Source organism: Acipenser ruthenus, chromosome 12 (genome assembly GCF_902713425.1).
Source record: "Acipenser ruthenus chromosome 12, fAciRut3.2 maternal haplotype, whole genome shotgun sequence".
In the NCBI taxonomy this organism is placed as follows: domain Eukaryota; kingdom Metazoa; phylum Chordata; class Actinopteri; order Acipenseriformes; family Acipenseridae; genus Acipenser; species Acipenser ruthenus.
The window spans coordinates 6141311-6161486 of record NC_081200.1 but is presented as its reverse complement, the minus strand read 5'-3'; the positions used below and the strand labels follow the sequence as shown (position 1 = coordinate 6161486).

The following is a 20176-nucleotide window of genomic DNA, read 5'->3' as shown; positions in this document are numbered from 1 at the left end:
CTATGTACTAAGCTAGAGAGTTTATTTGAACTTCAAAACCACTATGTCTGCAGTGCACTTACAACACACAGAACTCACCCATGCACCTCCACACCCTAATACTGTAGTGAAGACCTGTCCAAGCACCTGATGGTAATGGCGCAGAGCCACACCAGCAAAGGGTTTGTTTTATTATTGTGGAGCTCCCTCTTGAGGGAGTTCCCTCAAATTACAACCGCAAGAGTGATTATATTGAATGACATTTCTTTTTCCAGTGGCATTCTTATCTTGAGTATTTGAATCAGGTTTCTTAAATTTTAAGAAAATACAGTTCTAGCATCCAAATGCAACTGTTGCATCTGAAGTGTTGCCTTCACAGTTAGGGTTACATAAACCTTTGGGGCGATATTATCTACCTCACTAAACATGATGTGCCGCCTGGCATGGCCCTGTTTCTAGAGGTGTTAAAGTATTTGAGTTAATGCTCAAGCAATCTGTTAATCTTAATATTTGCTTGCAATATGTGGTATAGGAGGCTGTGTGGTCCAGTGGTTAAAGAAACAGGCTTGTAACCAGAAGGTCCCCGGTTCAAATCCCACCTCAGCCACTGACTCATTGTGTGACCCTGAGCAAGTCACTTAACCTCCTTGTGCTCCGTCTTTCGGGTGAGATGTAATTGTAAGTGACTCTGCAGCTGGTGCATAGTTCACACACCCTAGTCTCTGTAAGTCGCCTTGGATAAAGGCATCTGCTAAATAAACTAATAATTTCATTATTTTTTTTATATCACACATTTGAGTAAATAAGTAAGTATACTGTACAGTTATGGCCAGAAGTGTTGCATCACCCTATAGAATTAACTAATGTTCCTTTGTAAAGTCGAATGAAACCTTCTGAATAATGTTACGTTAACATGTTGAATTACATACCACTGTGTAGTTTTCTATATAGTTAACGAAAAACTGACACAAACCTGGAAAATGTGACATTTCCAGATGTAACATGACATACTGTACTAATATCATTTTGTAGTTTATTTGATTACAGGATGTTAAATAAAAGAGCTAAATTATATTCAGATATTTTTTATTTTATTTATGTCTCAATCCTAAAATTCCAGTTGGTGCAGAATCTTTGGCCATAGCTGTACATCATTCTTAATAAAAAGCTCCTGAACCACATGTGGGTCACAAGCAATTAGTAGCAACTAAAATAATCAAAGTAAATTAAGACACATGTTTGGATAAAGGTCTTTCTCAAGCCTTTTATGACTTAAAAACACTGACAAAATGCTTTGCCATTTGATAATCGTATCTATATTTTGCTGCTTGCCTTGTTCATGTTAGTCCTTGGGGATGATACATTATCTTCTGCTCTGATGGCTCTGCCAGAGTCACAGACACCTCTCTCCTCCACTCTGTCCCTGTAAGTGAGTATTGTCACATGACTGCATTGTGTGCTCTGGGGGCTGACTGCAACTTGTGCTGCAGGCTGCAGTCCTGACAAGCAGTTAACTTAGGCAAAAAACTCAACTTTATTGAAAAAAATAATTAAAAAGGAGAAACACAGATTCTAAAATTAACAAAACAACTTGAAACTAATATCCGGATTTCTATTATCTGCAGCCATGCAACGCAAAGTGCAGTATATTAAAATAATGCCTTCAGACCTTCCTTACATCTTCATACTAAGTACTGTATCTATAAGCTAAGACACCCATGGAGGCATTGCTACACAGGTTAGAAAGTATATATACAAGTATATTGAGAAAAGCTTGATCTTTGGCCAATCACCTATTTTGAAAGTTCTTGTGATAAGACTGGACACAGTACAGGTACTAGGATGATCATGGTTGTGTACGGTAATGGCTACAAAATCCTTTAGTAACTTTAATAATGTTCTGGAGTAAAAAAAAAATAATAATAATAATAATAATAATAATAATAATAATAATAATAATAATTAATAAATATATAAATAAAAAAATAAATAAATAAAATACAATTCTTTGACAATCTAGCCCTTAGGGTCTTTAATACAGCTCGCTTATGTGTGTATGTATATATATATATATATATATATATATATATATATATATATATATATATATATATATATATATATATATAACATATTTTAAAATATACTGTGTATATTATGCTCTTTTTGTTGAGGAAAATATATAATGTAGTCTACTTGTGCATTCTTAGCAGCTGAACCAGTTTTTTTTTTTTTTTTTTTAAATGTGACTCTGTGGAAGAAATGACAGCTCCTTTTCAATATGATGAAAACTGCAAGGAAGTCTCATCATATTAAGCTCCACAGCACAGAAGCCTGCAGGCTAAATTGCACGCTTATTAACACTTTGTTTTAATTAATTCTGTGGCCGAGCATTACACATTACAATAAATTGACTTGTAATAAAACAGCTGAGCTTACATTGAAGAAATCTGAAGTTTGAATCCCTACGCAACCCTCCCAAAACACAGTCTCAGGTGTCATTAGCAGGGCTGCATACTGCTGCTTGTTTCAGAGCAGCAATTTTACCAGGAGGCAGCTGAGCCCCCCTGCAGGCTATGAATAAATTGGACTTTCTTCTCTGCAACAAGTTAAAGCAGCCCCCTCCTGTGCATCTTTTCCATTGCTTGATTGGGTTTACCTGTACAACTCTTTACGCCATCGCTAATGTGATGAAGAAGATTCAAACGGCTGCAGGCAGTTTGAGATTAAAAACAAATGCTGTGGATGTTGGTAATGAGCAAACAGGCACTCCAGCCAGGCTCAGAGAGAGCTGGTAAACAACAGTGTCTCTCTCGATTCCCTCAGTAACTTCCTTGAGCTTTTTAATTAAGCACCTCGTTATAAGGAAAACTAATGAATACAATGTTTTCTTTTAACTCTTTAATGTCTGTCTGACAAAAGAAATAAGCAAAATAGCTATCTATCTATCTATCTATCTATCTATCTATCTATCTATCTATCTATCTATCTATCTATCTATCTATCTACTAACAATATTTTATGAAAGCAGAACACATTAATTGATATGCCAGAATTTATTTAATAGCTAATGGGGCCAGACTTTAACATACGTGCCTGTTTATGAAAAATGTAAGTGGATTTTTTTGTATTTGTGTTTGATAGGGCCCTATTTAGATTCAGCCACAGTTTATATACATTGAAGAGGCCCCACTGCACTCTGTAATTTGACTAATATCGGGGCCTGATATGTGGAAGGCAAAGGAGATGTTCTGATTAAATCATTTTAATAATATATAACCAGCAAAAAAAACTACTCAGAACAGTATTTTCCTGAAAATGAGTTGTTTCGTTCTAGTTTTGTCATTTTGCAACTGTTTTCATTCTATTAGAAATGTTGCCATTGTCTGAGCTTCCAGTAGATGATCCTGTACTAGAAACACATGCAGTATATTACAGTACAGTATATATCAGATAGGGTGCATTCTTCACTCCATTTGTCTCAGTGCTGCTCCGTGTCTCAGCATACAAGTATCCAGTCACCTCCGGGTAGGTCAGCAGATGTATAAACACGTGCTTTCGGTTGTACTACTGTACTGGATAGATAGTATTAAGAACTGGGGAGTACTGAGCCCTTTAGGCGTACGGGTCAAATACATTGATCACTCTGCCCAAGGTATCGGCATTCTCTATGCATATGGTGTGGAATCTGTATTTTAGATATTCTTTAGACATTAGGGGACTGGACCTTGGTTACACTGCTGTAGCCCGGTTTTGCTTCAATGGGATAGGAATATTGGTTATATTTCATAGAACTGGGCTTATGAAATGGAGTGCATCTGCAGCCACGCACAGCAAAGTGCAGTATATTAAAATGATGCCTTCAAACCTTCCTTATATCTTCATATTAAATACTGTATCTATAAGCTAAGGCAGCCATGGAGACATTGTCACACAGGCTAAAAAAGATAGACACAAAGATATTGGGAAACCCTTGACCTTTGGCCAATCATGGTTTCAAAGTGTTTGTGCCAGGAGTTGACAAAGTACAGCTACACAGATGATCTTGCCTATGTAAGGTACTGGCTGCAGAATGCAGTTCATGATTATGATTTGGAGTAAAAAAACAAAAAAAAAACCTCTTTGATAGTTTAAGCCTAGAACAAGCTGCTGCTAATTTAACTAAAATTCAGAGCCACAGTCTCCAATGCTGCTGAAATCCCAATTGATATTTAAAGAGAAGAAATAATAACTGATCTTAAGAGGTAAACAATGCAAATGCTTCAGTTTTGTCAGAAGCAGTCCAGGTAATTGAATGAGAAATTTTACGCCATCCCTTTTGAGATCCCAGTTCTGCTTAAGAGTACTGTAATCTATAGAATATAGTGCACACCTTGTTACTAATTATATGATAATTTCAGTGTGTTATTATGCACAAAACAAGCACCAAGGCAACTCTGTGCTGTGTGTTATAGACTGGGTGTGCATTGTACAAGGATGCATGTGACATTTCAACAATTATGGAAATGTGTCCTTTATAAATAACTGTAAATCATAGAAAACGACTGCAACGTCAGAGTCTGTCAAAACACTTTCTCAGCAACTCCAACCCCTGTTACACAGGTTTTCAGTGCTACATCAATGGAAAGACTAGCATTAATAAGTATTAATTTCTAATCAGCTAAATAAGTAAGTAATCATTTCTAATCAGATAAATATATGTTGTTTTCATGTTTCAAATATTTAAATATGTGTTTAAACATAATTATACTAAATAATTCCCGTATACAGTGGACTGCTGCAATTCACAAATGTTTATATCCAAGAATCTAAATCAGAAATGGAATTGTTTTTGGTTGACGGAGGTTCTTTAAGGTATGAGCGCTTGTATGACAAAAGTTTCCAGTGCAAATATCCCAAACATGATTGTTTCCTAAATGAGTAAATATAATCTAAACCAGTAAATCATATAAAATGCCATTCAATTACATTTGTTTCACCACAGTTTATTGAAAAATCTACTGTAAGTATTCACTGTGTATGTCAAAAAACATAAATGCCTATAAAAATGGCCTGCCAGTAAATAAGAAATGTTATTGGTAATCTCTCATTTCTGCCATAAGAATCCTAAAACACAAGATTGCAGTCAGTAGCCACTGTATAATTTAAATAAACATAATGCATTTAGTGGAAATATTTTTTTAAAATCTAATATATTATACATCTATTTTAAAACTATTTTGCAATGCAGTTTCCTTCTATACAAGGTATCAGTTAACGTAGGTATAAGGAAATATTTCAATGTTTCTGAATGATATGTTAAATACATACATCTACAAAGACAAAGCTTGATTTACAAGACATTAAAGTGTATAATCATTTTCTATATTATAATGTTAGTTTGGTCATTTTCCTGATTTCTTTCATATACAAGAGTGTTGTATAAACAGTGCCACAGTGGTCCTGGTATCTACTCCTTCAATACATGAGACATGCTACAGATGTCTCTTATCTATCAGCAACAGATGTGGTCTACAGTATCAGTCTCTCCAGTTTCAGTAGTGGCTTTATTTCTATTTCTTTTGGAATTCGGTTTACTGGATGATAGCACAGCCCTACACTCATCTCCCAGTTGGTACATGCAGTCACATTAGCAGGCAAGAACTGTAGCCTCAAGCACGAAAAAGCAAACAAATGTTGCAGTGTGAAGCTCTCGCTTGCCAACTGCCTTAAGCAGTCTCATAATGAACTGTTCCTAAACATTAGCACAGCAGATATAATACAAAACAGTCCTTAATTAGTCATTAAAGTGCTGTTTTAATTGCATTCGAATCCCAGCGCAAGAAAGCTTGAGAACACAGCAGATCCACCTTAAGACATCGGTGTAGAAGAATATAGGTTACTTACTGCACTGTATAATGTTAATAATAATCATGCAGTGATCTTTCTGATAATATTAAAGCTAACAAACAAAGCCTTTAATTCAAGCATGCTGCAGTTAGATAAAGGTCCTTCGCTGTGTGCTAATGCATTCAATTAATCTAAAAACTAAATTAATTCATTCATTCATTCATTAATAAAAACTACCAGAGCTCAGTGCACTGTGACACATCTTTATTTCTGTATTTGAAGCAGTTTCATTCAATAGGAATTAGTCGCTTATATTCAAAGCTTTTTAATGCAATGTGTAATTTGAGATATTGTTTTCTGAAACAACCATTAAAGGTTAAAATTAAAAAAAGAAAAGTTAAAATCCCACACCTACCAACACATTCAATTGTTCATTATGTTCCAGTATTCAAAGTGTTTACCTTTAGATCAGGTAACTATTAAGACAGTGCAAATGAAATGGCTCCTGTATAGGTTTCGTGCAGCATACACGTAGGCCTAGTATGAGATCTGAAACAGTGCATGCTATAATGCACAGAAAAAAAAACAGTGAGTGCATTTGCTTCCCATAGAATTCTCAGTGGAGCAATTACTTCCAAGTCTCTTGAGATTACATGCTGAAAAAAAAAGCCCATCACTGATCGAAGTGTGGCTAATTTATAAAGGACCTTGCTGTTAGATCCCAGTTGTATTCAATTCTCCTCTAAAATGAGTCTCTATTCTGCTGTGTGTTTGTTATCCTGTTTATTTTCTCCAGTCACTCTAAAGAGGGATGCAGTGTGCAAACTTGCAGGAGCCTTTGGTTTGCCTGCAGCTGTTAAAGACGGGGATGTTATTCTTGTGGGGGGGGGGGGGGGGGGGGGCTGTTCTCAGTTCATGACATGGTGCTGGAGCCAGACCTGTTTTTCACTGCTCAACCTGATTCCACACGATGTTCGGGGTAAGATTCAGTTCGAAGATCATTCTGGAATGTGATGTGGGATCTGTGATGGCCTTTTCTCTTTTTCTCGGGTATATAGGTTTGCAGTCGTTTGTGCTTTTTGCTGCCGTTCTTAGCACGGAAACTACCTGACAACTTTAATGAAGCCAAATTCATCACTTTTAGCATGCTGATTTTCTTCGTCGTGTGGATCGCGTTCATCCCTGCCTATGTGAGTACCCCTGGGAAGTATACTGTCGCAGTTGAAATCTTTGCCATTTTGTCTTCCAGCTTTGGGCTTCTGGTCTGTTTTCCCCAAATGTTATATTATTTTAATTAAACCAGAAATAAAAACACCAAGAAGCACCTCATGGGGAAAACAGCATCGGAAAAAGAGATTTTAAACATTTTAGTATGTTTTCATTTTGGATCATATAACATATTTTACCTATAAAAACATACACAACTAACTGATCATTTATATCAGTTACTCTATGTTTGAAATGTGGCCTCTGCAGCTTTCAATGTATCAGGTTTAAATGAATTTAATAACTATGTGCTTGTATTTGTATAGAGTTCATGTATCAGTACTGGGGTTGACCTTCATGTAGGGGGTAGGAAGCAAGTGAGAGGGAGAAATGTGGGTGAAACATGTAACCAATTAAAGCAGCTGCATTATCTCATTTTGCTCTGTACACCATCTGATACCATGTAAAAAAAAACAAAAAAAAAAAAAACCTCCACTTACTGTACTGTGTTATTGCAATGCCTATCTGTAGGATACAAACACTGATCTGTAATAGGATTAAAATCTGGTGTTGCATTCCCAGGGAATTTATGAACATTCTGACTTCTATCTCAGGAAATAAAGCAGCAGCTAGATTTTTCACTTCACCTAAATCTGCATTTCACTGTAGTAAGAAAGGGGTAGGCTCAGTTTACCTTTTAGCTGGCAAAAATAATTTGGGAAAATACATTACTAGGCCGATACAACTACACATAAGTGATTATATGTTTGTACAATAGACTTTACTCTTGCCTTACCATTGCCACACAGTGGAAAACAGTGTCTAAATACCAACTAAAATATAATACTAAAATACTAAGATAAAAACAGATATATCTGTCAATTTTGGCTTGCATTTTATTTTGTTCACTACTCTGTACTGTATCCATGTTTAACAATATTGTACATGTTGTTCAATTAAAAAGCAAATGTAATTAAATTCACAAAAAAAGAACCTCCATTGAGTACTGCAGTGTTTGTTCCAGGACACCCCCTGAATGAAGTGACTGAATGTTTCAAATTTTTTTAACCAGTAAGATAGAGTCTGAAATCGCATGCATCGTTAGATCGTGTTACCATGTTGAATAAACAACCATTCTAGCACAGTCACTGCATTTCATTGGAAAGATGCTGCGTGTGTCATTTAGAGATGCCTTACAGGACTTCTCCTGCAGCATCTGAATAAGTGAAGCACCACACAATCATGTGTGAAAAGCATGGGGGCAGCATGAAACATATATCAGCCATTTACTTTAAAGATCCATTCTATAAAGAATAGTAGACAGTTATATTGTGTGAGGAAAGAAACATAGACAGTCTGTGTTGAAATCAATAAATGTCTTTATTACAAACAACAATACAGTAATACACTGTATTTCTATATACTTGTTCTTTAAGGAAAGTGTATGAATTTTAATTGATACAGATAAAATAAAAACAACAAAACACTATACCAAGACCTCTTGTTTTCACCTCCTACTTCTTAGTATTTTGTTTGCATCTATCCAGCAAATGTTTCTTGGTATTTTTCTCAGGTTTTAACAAGATGATATAATATTTGGGTGCAAATATACACAAAAGCAGCCCAAACGCAGATGCTAGAATAGCAAAGACTTCAACGGCTACTGTGTACTTTCCTGGAGTGCTTACATAAGCCAGGATACAGGTGCTCCAGACTGCCAAAATAAGCATGTTAAAAGTAATAAACTTCGCTTCATTGAAATTGTCTGGTAATTTTCTAGCTAAAAATGCCATAACAAAGCACATGCAAGCTAAGAATTCAATGTAACCCAACACACCCCAGAACCCAAAGACAGACCCAACTGCACATTCCAGCATTATCTTGCCACTTTGGTGCCTGGTGTTTCGTACAGTGTATGGAGGGCTGGTCGTTAGCCATATGATGCAAATTACAATTTGCAGTGCTGTGCAGACAACAACACTTGCTCTTTGCTGGATGGGTCCAAACCATTTCATGACGTGGGAGGGTTGCCCAGAACGTAATAAAACAACTGTCTTTCCAAGAATGCAAGAGATACATAAAGCAAAACTGATTCCAAACACTGGGTGGCGGGTCATGCAAGACCCGTTTGTTGGTTCACCAATAAATGCAAGAGCACATAGGAAGCGCAAAGCAAGGAAAAGCAGCAGAAGAAAACAGAGTTCCATAATGTTTGCACGGACTATAGGGGTATTTCTAAAGACCAGGAACACCCCCGCAATGGCAGTTAAATTCATCAGAATGAAAATTATATATTACATAATCTGATAAAATATTAACAGCCTCACAGAAAGCATTACTAGGGAAGGGACTGAAGTTTGTTCCCGCAAAAAGATACATAAATAAGGATAAGTTAATAATAGAGTTAAAAGAATGGGAACAATGCATGAAGTTAGCAGAGTAGTTTTATGAGGAAACACACACTTCCAGAGAATACTATTTTATGGCAGCAGTGTGGAGTAGTGGTTAGGGCTCTGGACTCTTGACTGGAGGGTCATGGGTTCAATCCCCAGTGGGGGACACTGCTGTTGTACCCTTGAGCAAGGTACTTTACCTAGATTGCTCCAGTAAAAACCCAACTGTATAAATGGGTAATTGTATGTAAAAATAATGTGATATCTGTATAATGTGAAATAATGTATAATGTGATATCTTGTAACAATTGTAAGTCGCCCTGGATAAGGGCGTCTGCTAAGAAATAAATAATAATAATAATATGTTGCATGGGTTTCAAATCCCTGTACCCGTGTTCCCAGGAATGAAACTTTAGAGGCACTGGATAACCGAAAAGAGAAGAACATAATACCTACAGAGATATTAAATATGATCAAGATAGTTTTAGGAAATAGTTATTTTACATTTGGAAATAAATGTAAAAGCAAAATGATGGCACAGCAATAGGCTCAAAGTTAGGCATGCATTTTGCAGTCACATATATGGGTAAATGGGAGGATATGTTGTTGGATAAAGTAACCTTTAGAATACATAAGATACATGGATTACATTTTCGGAATATGGACACATGGCAAGGAATCTCTTTTCCATGAATTACCAAGTAATATCCATCCTAATATTTCGGTAGACCTAAGGTGGACAAAATCAGAAACTGAATTTTTAGATACCTTGGTTAAACTTGATCAAGGATTTATTAAAACAGATCTTTACTCAAAACCTACTGATATGCATCACTACCTACATATGCATTCTTCACATCCTATCCATAAAAAACAGTCATTCCTAAAGAATCTGTTCTGATGAAAATGACTATAAAAAACAGATAAAGGAATTAAAAATTAAATCTTAAAAAAAGAGGATAGAAAGAACAGATTATTGAGAAAGAATTGTGAAAAGTTGACAAACTCAATATAAATGAACTACTTGAATATAATAAAAGAGAAAGTAAGAGAGTACCATTAATAATTACATATTCTAAATTATTACCCAACATTTCAAAAATAGTTTGGAAGCATTTACATATACTTCATAATTCAGAGAAAATAGAAAGAATATTTCAGAAAGCGCCACTTGCAGCTTTTAGAAGGGATACAAATGTAGCTGACATTTTGGTACATAGTAGACATAAACGGATTGTAGACATATTACAGGACATTAAAACCTGTAAGAGCACATGTAAGGTATGCAAACACATCTGTAAAGATAAAATTAAAATCACAAATAGAGAAAAAAAAATGCTCAATCTTAAAAAATCCCTCATTCAAAACTAGCAACCTTGTTTATGGTATATTTTGCCAAAAATGTAATAAAATAGAGACATTATACAAACGCATACAGAATCACCTATCAAACATACAAAGAACAAGCAGAACATGAATGACCTCAAATTCATAGTTTTAGAACACAATTTAATTACAGTGTACAATATAGACGGCTAAAATAAAATAAATGGATAAATAAACTCAGTACCATGATGCCTGAAGGTTTAGAGAGAAATGAATAGTAGATCATTACATCATCAACTACAGTATGTGGTGAATAGGGCAGCAGTGTAGAGTAGTGGTGGTACAGCCCTGGACTCTTGACTGGAGGGTCATGGGTTCAATCCCAGGTGGGGGACACTGCTGCTGTACCCTTGAGCAAGGTACTTTACCTAGATTGCTCCATTAAAAACCCAACTGTATAAATGGGTAATTGTATGTAAAAAATAATGTGTAAAAAAATTATAATGTAATTGTATGTAAAAATAATGTGATATCTTGTAACAATTGTAAGTTGCCCTGGATAAGGGTGTCTGCTTAGAAATAACTAATAATAATGACATCACAATCACATTAATAGACTTAAATAGAAATACACGAGTGTAGCTGTCATGACATCCACAGCCTATAAGTACCTCCACTGTTTGTTTTCCCTTGGTCTTAATCGTTAACCTAATCTTTATGACCTGTTTCACTGTGTAATACAAATAAATACAGACAATTACTAACTGGTACAATAATTATTACCCGGTTAATTGAAAACAGGGCCATACAACAAGTATTTGAAGCATATATTACAATTTATAATTGCGTAACATGACAAGAAGCTTTACACTTGTGGTATCAGGGAAGTCATATAAACTGTTTTACAACTTTGCCCACTATAAGGATTATATTATGTTATTACATTTTTGTACAGTTGGGTGATTTCCTGAGCATGTGTGCATTCATGCAACTAAATAAATAATCATGGTGGTGTTCTTTCAATTATTTGTGCATAAAGGTGTGTTGCTTACTCAGTTTGAAGGAAAACACACACCCCTCTTATAAATATCTTCATAAATATATACGGTTATACAATATTTATTTAGGGATTTAAGTAAGGTAGTCCACTATTACGGTAATTTGAAGCAAAGAAAGGTTTGTGGTTAAAATAAATAAATAGCAACAAACAAATACCCTATATACTACATTATTCCTGTACCTCCATGAAGTTTATAAATTTGAAAATGTCTATATATAAAAATACCTAATCTGTACATTCACTTTACCAATTTAATGATATTTTGTCTTTGCTTGCAGACATCAGCAGTCGTTGACTGAGGTACATTTTTTTAGATGTTGCAGTAACCACTCATATCCACCAGAGGATGCAGTTGAACTCAGAAAGTCTTCCTGGGAATTACACACCTTTTCAGTTCTTTCTCTATGGAAACCCTCTAAAACAAGTACCAAAGTGTGATACATTTAGGGTAATTCGATGTATTTATTAAATCACTTTAACGGATGGAACCATTTTGCCAAATAAATAATAATAATAATAATTTACTACACATTCTACTTACCGTATACTGTAAGTGGAAATGGTTTTAAGGGTTGAAAAATAACTAATTTGGAAGAATTTGGAAGTGTGGTGTTCCAGGGTTAGACAGCAGACTTTTTCCAGCCAAATTGATTTTATTAATATACTGTACTAACATTCACCTGCTTTTGTATTAGCTTAATTCTTAAAGTTAACGTTGGCAGGAATTAAAGTTTACTTTTGTTTTGCTTACCTTTGTTTTGGGCACATTTCACCTTTACTTCGATGCACTGATTAGTCTCGTATTGGCTGTGTGAACATTAAAATCATTATATAATCCCTTAGCATTCAAACACTGGTGTTCTTTATTTGGCATAACACTGTTTCGTTTATTACAGTTTTAACCTCTAATGTAATTTCCTGAAATCCAGACTAGCATGTGCAGAGCTCTGCAAGAACGCATCCAGTTTGACGAGCAATACAAGCATTAAAAAATGACTGCAATGCAGCAGAGTAATGGAACTTGCATGTAATGACTGGTAAACTTTTTATTCTAAAATTTTTAGACCTATAAACATTCCCTTTAACGTGTATTATTATGCACTATTTTTAATACCATTGGTCTCTTGTTGACTAATGTCATCAAGTTTAATAGGCTGATAACAGGCATTGCAACTGGTTTTTAATATATAAAGCAATTATCTTCCAGAAAATAAGAAACTATTTATTGTACTCAGAAAAAAAAAGCTCTTCTGATTGAGTTTCACCTGAATGTAACCCCTACACTCATGCTTGAACGGATGCTTATACAAGGTTAAATTGTTGCACATCATTAAGATAAGATAATCTCTTTAAAATGGAACTAAAAATGAAAAACTAATATCACTTAAAACTTAGGAAAGAGTTTGGTGTATCATGTAACATAGGGGAGAGGGGTGTTCCTACGGCTCTCAGGTTTTACAATTGTATTTCTTAAGCTTTAAAGAGCCAGGCTATTAGTTATACCTCATTACTGTGAGATACAAAGTTCACCCTTAATTAACCATTCCTATTAATGAAAAGCAGTACTGTCATTTTTTAACTGTTTTACCTTTTATGATTTGCACTGGTGTGCATGTGCATAAAACTGCTTAAGGTAATATGGCAGCCCAGGTTTATACTGCAGTCCTAATGATTATGGTTTGAGGGAATACACCTGAGATCATGAAGAACAAAATAATCTCTGTACAATTACTCTTCTGAGAAATGCAGTCTGGTTCCATGAACATTTACAAATTAATTTACCCATAAAAGACAGTCAGGCAACTTCACGTTTGTGTATATTTTGAAGAGAATATTAAAAACAAAAACATATTCATATATTTAAAAAAATAAACACCCTACTATATATTTACATGTTAGTATAATCTTAATGAGATTTATTGTGTCAATTCAATGTGTCACTTACAACCGGGTAGCATTTACATATCAATGGTAAACTTTGATTTTATAACACAAGTAAAATAAGCATTTCAATTTCCCCAGTGAGGTAAGCAATCATCAGTTACAGATTCATTTCATGGGTTTTTAAACAGTTTACAAATGTACTTATATAAAAGCTGTTGTCGTAGTATGTATTATAAATGTAGTAAAAAAATCTGATTCTGCATATTGCTAAATACACTCTCCCTGAAATAGCATTTAATTGAACTAAAACGTCTCTTAGGAAATGAATATACCCTTAAGTCTCTGAACTGAATCTTGTGCTGTGCTTACCTAATAAAAGCTGTGGGATAGATATCTATTGGGATTTTAATTTAGCACAAGTCTTGTATTCTCAGTTTGACAACCTATTCTCTTGTGTACATCAGATGACAAGATATAAGAACTAGATAAAGTAAACTAAATCAGACAAGCAGTTATCAGCTGTGCCTGGTCAGTGTGGTACAAGCTACCACAATGCATCTTCTTTTGATCTTGGCTCTGTTGAGCCCAGTGGTTGAACCTACACCAGGTAAAACAACAGAAGCTGCTTGCACACTTCAGGGAAACTTTGAGCTGCCTGGATTCCTTGCAGATGGAGACATCATTATTGGAGGACTCTTCCCCATGCATTACCGGGTACTGGTTCCTGAACTCAACTACACCTACAAACCTGCAGCTTCAGGATGTCAAGGGTGAGTGAGAAGAGATTTCTGGCCTGGTTTTAATTGTTTCTAAATCTAATGACCAAAGCTGTTTATATCTTAAGACATGCATACATAATACTGAAACCCTATGTAAAATATACCAGCACATTTATACATATTTACTATATAGTATTATACAGTACAGTTACACAGGATTCAGAAAAAAAAAATGTATATAAAATGTATTATTTATTGTTTACTTTTTTTTTTCTTGCAGCTTTGACTCTAGATCATTTCGTTGGGCACAGACGATGAGATTTGCTATTAAAGAAATCAATGAGAATCCAAGTCTTCTTTCAAATATTACTTTGGGCTATAAGATTTATGATTCCTGTGCCACACATGTGGCTGCATTACGAGCCACTCTCTCAGTTCTTAACGGACCCAAAGAAGTTTCAGGTATAATGTGCTCTGGAGCCTCACCTGTGAAGGTCATCATTGGGGACTCTGGATCATCACAGTCCACTGTTGTGTCAAGAACACTGCAACCTTTTAAAATTCCCATGGTAAGTGTTACTTTTGAGTTTGATGTGGGTCTACCTGAACTCTCTGATAGAAGTTTAGAATACTGTAATAAAAGGACAGTAAAGTGTAGTAAAAGCAACAGTTACAGTACCATCCCTTTAATATACGTTCCAGGCTCAATATCTATCAAAAAGTGTTCTGGAACTTTTATTTATTTATTTATTTATTGCAGATAAGTTATTTCGCAACATGTTCTTGCCTAAGCAACAGAAATGAGTATCCAACATTTTTTCGACTGGTTCCAAGTGATTTTTACCAGGTGAAAGCCATCGCTCAGCTGGTAAAGCACTTTGGCTGGACCTGGGTTGGAGGAATCTCTGAAGATGATGAATATGGGAGATCCGCGTTTCAAGAGCTACATAAAGAATTTAAAAAAATCGGAGTCTGTTTTGCCTACTTTGAAGTTATTCCTAAAGTATACAGCAGAGAAAGGAATCTTGAAATTTTAAACATAATGAAGAAGTCCTCTGCAAAGGTGGTCATATCGTTTGCAGGAGAAGGGGAGCTCTACCCCTTGCTGACAGAGTATGTACAGCAAAATATCACAGGCATTCAGTGGATAGCCAGCGAAGCCTGGATAACAGCTTCTTTGTTTTCACCCAGAGAATTCTACCCATCACTAGGTGGTACAATTGGATTTGCCATTCACAGCGGGGAGATTCCTGGTTTAAAAGACTTCCTACTTAAAGTTCATCCATCATTGTACCCTGACAATGCTCTAGTCAAGGAGCTCTGGAGCACTATGTTTGGATGCACATTTCAACCTTCAAACACCACTGACCAGTCTGTGAGAGGGCTGCCTTTGTGTACTGGTCATGAATCTTTAGAAGAGAAGTACAGTGCATACACAGATGTATCTAGTCCCAGGGTATCTTACAATGTTTATAAAGCAGTATATGCTGTTGCTCATTCGTTGCACAATTTGATAAACTGTGAGCCTGGCAAAGGACCATTTGATAATTTCACATGCGCAGATATTTCAAACATCGAGCCTTTTCAGGTAAAATACTTGATCATAGGGATAATATATATATATATATGTGTAATATCCTACTATTCTTTGATATTTTACATGTTTTTCTGTTTTGCTCTTTTAGATTGTTTGACATAAGACAAGGGGTGCAACTAGGAAGACACCGAATATATTTGTGCCATGTATTATATACAACATTTTCTTTTTCTTGAAGCTTCAGCATTACATTCAAGAGGTGTCATTCACAATGTTCGGAGAAGAAATCAACTTTGATAACAAAGGAGACCCAATTGCCTCATATGATTTGATAAACTGGCAGAGAGGTACAGATGGAACTATTTGCTTTGTCACAGTGGGGCTTTACGATATATCCAAAGGTGTGGGCAAAGAGCTTGTGATAAACGAAAAGATATTAAACTGGAGTGGAGACCAAACCAAGGCAAGCTGCAAACAGCCTCTAGTAACTCCTTTGTAAGGAAAATTACTAATAAATGTGGGAATAAATGGTTGCAATAGCAGTGTATGCATTATAATTCCATATTATAAAAATATAGTCTTTCTAAGCACAGTACCACCTTCCTTTATTCCTCCATTGCCAAATATTGCTTTCAAACCATTTAACCTTTCTGTACTCTATTAACTGATTCCTGATGTTGTTGTGAGTTAAATATCCAATAATTAATTGTGTTATAGACTAGATGTCTCAAAAGGTATTTACTGTTCCCTGTTTTTATTTTAAGGTACCGAGTTCAGTATGCACTGAAAGCTGCCCCCCTGGTACAAGGAAAGGGGTTCGTCGAGGAGAGCCTCTTTGTTGCTTTGACTGTCTACCATGTGCTGATGGTGAGATTAGTGATCAGACAGGTATGTGTTTAATTAATTGGGTCACAACCTTTTCTCCAGCCTGGCTCAAAGCCAAATAAACAACCACCTGATAATATTCTACTTCTTTCCTTTGTAACTAAATGCTTTTCTAACCACATTTTATTATTGTTGTTTTCCTCTGCAGATTCAATAGAATGCATACAATGCCCTGTGGATTTCTGGTCGAATGCTGAAAGAACTGAATGCATACCCAAAGAAATTGAATACCTTACGTACGATGAAATGGGGGTCACATTAACTGTGATTGCCTTATTTGGAGCCTGTCTTACAATTGGTGTCCTTGCTGTGTTCCTTCATTACAAAAACACTCCAATAGTCCGTGTCAACAACTCTGAACTCAGCTTTTTCATTCTGCTGTCACTGGCACTGTGTTTCCTGTCTTCTATTGCATTCATAGGTGAGCCAGCTAATTGGTCTTGCATGTTTAGGCACACTGTGTTTAGCATCACTTTCTCACTGTGCATATCTTGTATTCTTGGAAAAACAGTAGTGGTGCTGATGGTCTTTAAAGCCACACAGCCAGGCAGTAATATCATGAAATGGTTTGGACCCATACAACAAAGAATTATGATTTCCGCTTGCACTTCTGTTCAGATTATCATCTGTGCTATATGGTTGATTGCTATGCCCCCCTTCCCTTCAAAAAACACTAAATATCAAAGTTCAAAGATTATTTTGGAATGTGATGTTGGGTCTACCTTGGCATTTTGGTGTGTATTGGGCTACATTGGGGTTTTGGCTTGTATGTGCTTTGTACTTGCATTTTTAGCAAGGAAACTGCCGGGCAATTTCAATGAGGCCAAATACATTACATTTAGTATGCTCATCTTTTGTGCTGTATGGATAGCCTTTATACCTGCGTATGTCAGTTCACCAGGAAAATACACTGTTGCAGTTGAAATATTTGCTATTCTTTCATCGAGTTTTGGGCTACTTTTCTGCATATTTGCACCAAAATGCTACATCATTTTACTGAAACCAGAGAAAAACACTAAACAATACATTATGGGGAAGTAACATGCCAGTAGAAAAAAAAAAACAACATTTGATGAAAGCATGAAGAGTAGAATGGATATGGAAGAGAAGAGTGGATATGGAAGAGGAGAGTGGATATGGAAGAGGAGAGTGAATAGTGTAGCCTATAAAACATTCTGTATGTAAACCTTATTGTCAACCATTAGACTTTGTAATGCATAATAAATCAGCCTTAAAATGACCCTAAAGGGTATAACATTATTATTAAAAATACAATATATGACTCACATGGTATGCTGTAAATATATTAAACAATAAAAATCTGCACAATTTGAATTTTAAACATGATAAGGTTTATATATCAATGAATTGCGTTTAATGTAAACACTCTTTTAAATGACCTGAAGACCTGTTTTTAATCGAGACACTGTATTTAGTTGGTTGTGTTTAGCTGGAAGCCATTCAAAATCCACTTGCCTTGGGAATGCTCAGCTGCTGGATTCAGTTTTCATTTTCTTCGTCTGGATGTTCTGCATCATTTTGTCAGCTGAGGATTCCTGTAGTGTTTCCTGGCTGCCTATTTTGCCTGTGGGGGGTCTGGCACACAAAAAACAATTATCCTTTATGACTTCAAGATAAGGGGGCCTATTTAATTGCTTTCAAGGGGGTTGGATCAAAATACAGCAATAAGCTTTAAATATCTGATTGTTAAAACGTGTGTACACAACAGTTCCTACGTATTTAATTATCTACAGTCGCAGTATTATTATTTATTTCTTAGCAGAAATAAATAATACTTAGCAGAAATAAATATTAATAAGAACTGTCGCTGTTCAGATTAACTGAATGTCACTTTTAATCCTAGATTCTCAAAGCTCTATACTCAAAATCATCATTAGCGCAATTTTTATCTAAAAGGGAAAAAAAAAACAATATTGCAGTTCTAAAAACTAAACTGTTTAGTTCCTAAGTTAAAAGTATTAATTGTTTATGTCTGGTTTGATAACTTTATTGTGTGTGTTTCTCCTTTCTGAAAAAAACTACTTGGAGTAAATAGCTTTGAGAATTTAGCCCTTTGTTTATTTCTGGATAATATGAAAAAATAATGAGTAGACAAACAGAAACAATTGCAATATAATTAAAAAGGATCTCATTACAAACTCTTGCTATAGAATCTCATGAAAGCACTGGTGCAAAATTTAAACCAGTACATTTCCACAGGTATGGTCGGCTTGCCTAATTGGAAAGGAAATACAAAGATCCTTCAGGGATGTTTTTTAACCTTATCCCTGCAAAACCTTATATACACATTTACACAATGCATTGGTGTATACAGTACACATTCATTTTTACTGTAACATAGTGAGATGCCTTTCACCCACATCAACAAGCCTGTGGGAATCCTCTTATACTGTAGAGCACATGTTTTCCATACATTGTCCTTCTGCACACTATCAAATGCAAGTTGGCAGAGAAAGACAGCACAGCTGCAAGTATTATAGACATTAATATAATGATGAATTAATTAATAAAAAATAAAAAAGGCTAGGAAAAATAATCATGAAAAATGTTACCTATCAAACTGAGGGTAGAATGACCCTCCAATCCAGGACCAGCAATTATTTGTATTATAATTTGCTAACACTGCTGAGATAGCAGAGAAAAACCAATCAAATCAGTCAAGTAAATAACAAATACAAACAAGATAAGGGCAGCAGTGGTTAAGGTGATCATATGGGTCCATGTTCAGCGGCATAATCTGGGACAGTTCAGGCTTTTCAACTCACAACCCAATGCATTCTGGTACGTTTTACCTGTCTCAGATACCATTCTTTCCTTTAAGAGAAGCAGGACTACGCTTACCAAAATGTGTCACCTTAACAGTGGTTCAGATGCTAACGAGAGGGAGGATTTTAAATGTTTCAAAATTATACCATTAAAGAATGCCAGCACAGGCTGCATCAACATACAGGAAAACATGTTCCAACAGATCTTCACACTCACATTCTCCTATTATTCTCTGATTTAATCCCAACGTTAACAAAATGTCCCATCTAGTGGATTTAATTGTTTACTACACCACTCTATCCATAAATTGTTAATCCAATGAATTTGGTAATGTTGTTACCAGTAGTTAAGGTGTATTATGTGCATCTTCTGTTACCTTATGAAAAAATACAGCACAATATTTATAAAAAGGGGATTGCTCGTTTTTATAAATGTAATCATACAATAATATTTTTTGAAAAGTTACAAAAAAACAAGCAACTTATAAAACTATATATAAAATAGTAAATTATTCCTGTACCTCCAAGTTTATTTATATATTTGTAAAATGTTTTGAAACACTATCAGTCAT

General features: G+C 35.3%; 1 protein-coding gene across 1 annotated transcript; it reads left to right on the top strand.

Annotated features, from left to right (window-relative positions):
• The first annotated feature begins 6716 nt into the window (after nt 1–6716).
• Nucleotides 6717–18231, top strand: LOC117416511 (extracellular calcium-sensing receptor-like). The gene is made up of 6 exons (XM_059034412.1): nt 6717–6787; nt 14677–14965; nt 15157–15984; nt 16172–16396; nt 16698–16821; nt 16967–18231. Exons 1-6 carry the CDS (start codon nt 6729–6731, stop codon nt 17857–17859), a joined length of 2418 nt encoding a protein of 805 aa, XP_058890395.1. The 5' UTR covers nt 6717–6728; the 3' UTR covers nt 17860–18231.
• The last annotated feature ends 1945 nt before the right edge of the window (nt 18232–20176 follow it).

Coding starts and splice junctions, on each gene's coding strand:
- LOC117416511 (XM_059034412.1), top strand. CDS start 6,729: ATGGTGCTGGAGCCAGACCTGTTTTTCACTGCTCAACCTGATTCCACA. Junction 14,966..15,156: donor AACCTTTTAAAATTCCCATG/GTAAGTGTTACT, acceptor TATTTATTGCAG/ATAAGTTATTTCGCAACATG. Junction 16,397..16,697: donor GGAGTGGAGACCAAACCAAG/GCAAGCTGCAAA, acceptor TTTTATTTTAAG/GTACCGAGTTCAGTATGCAC.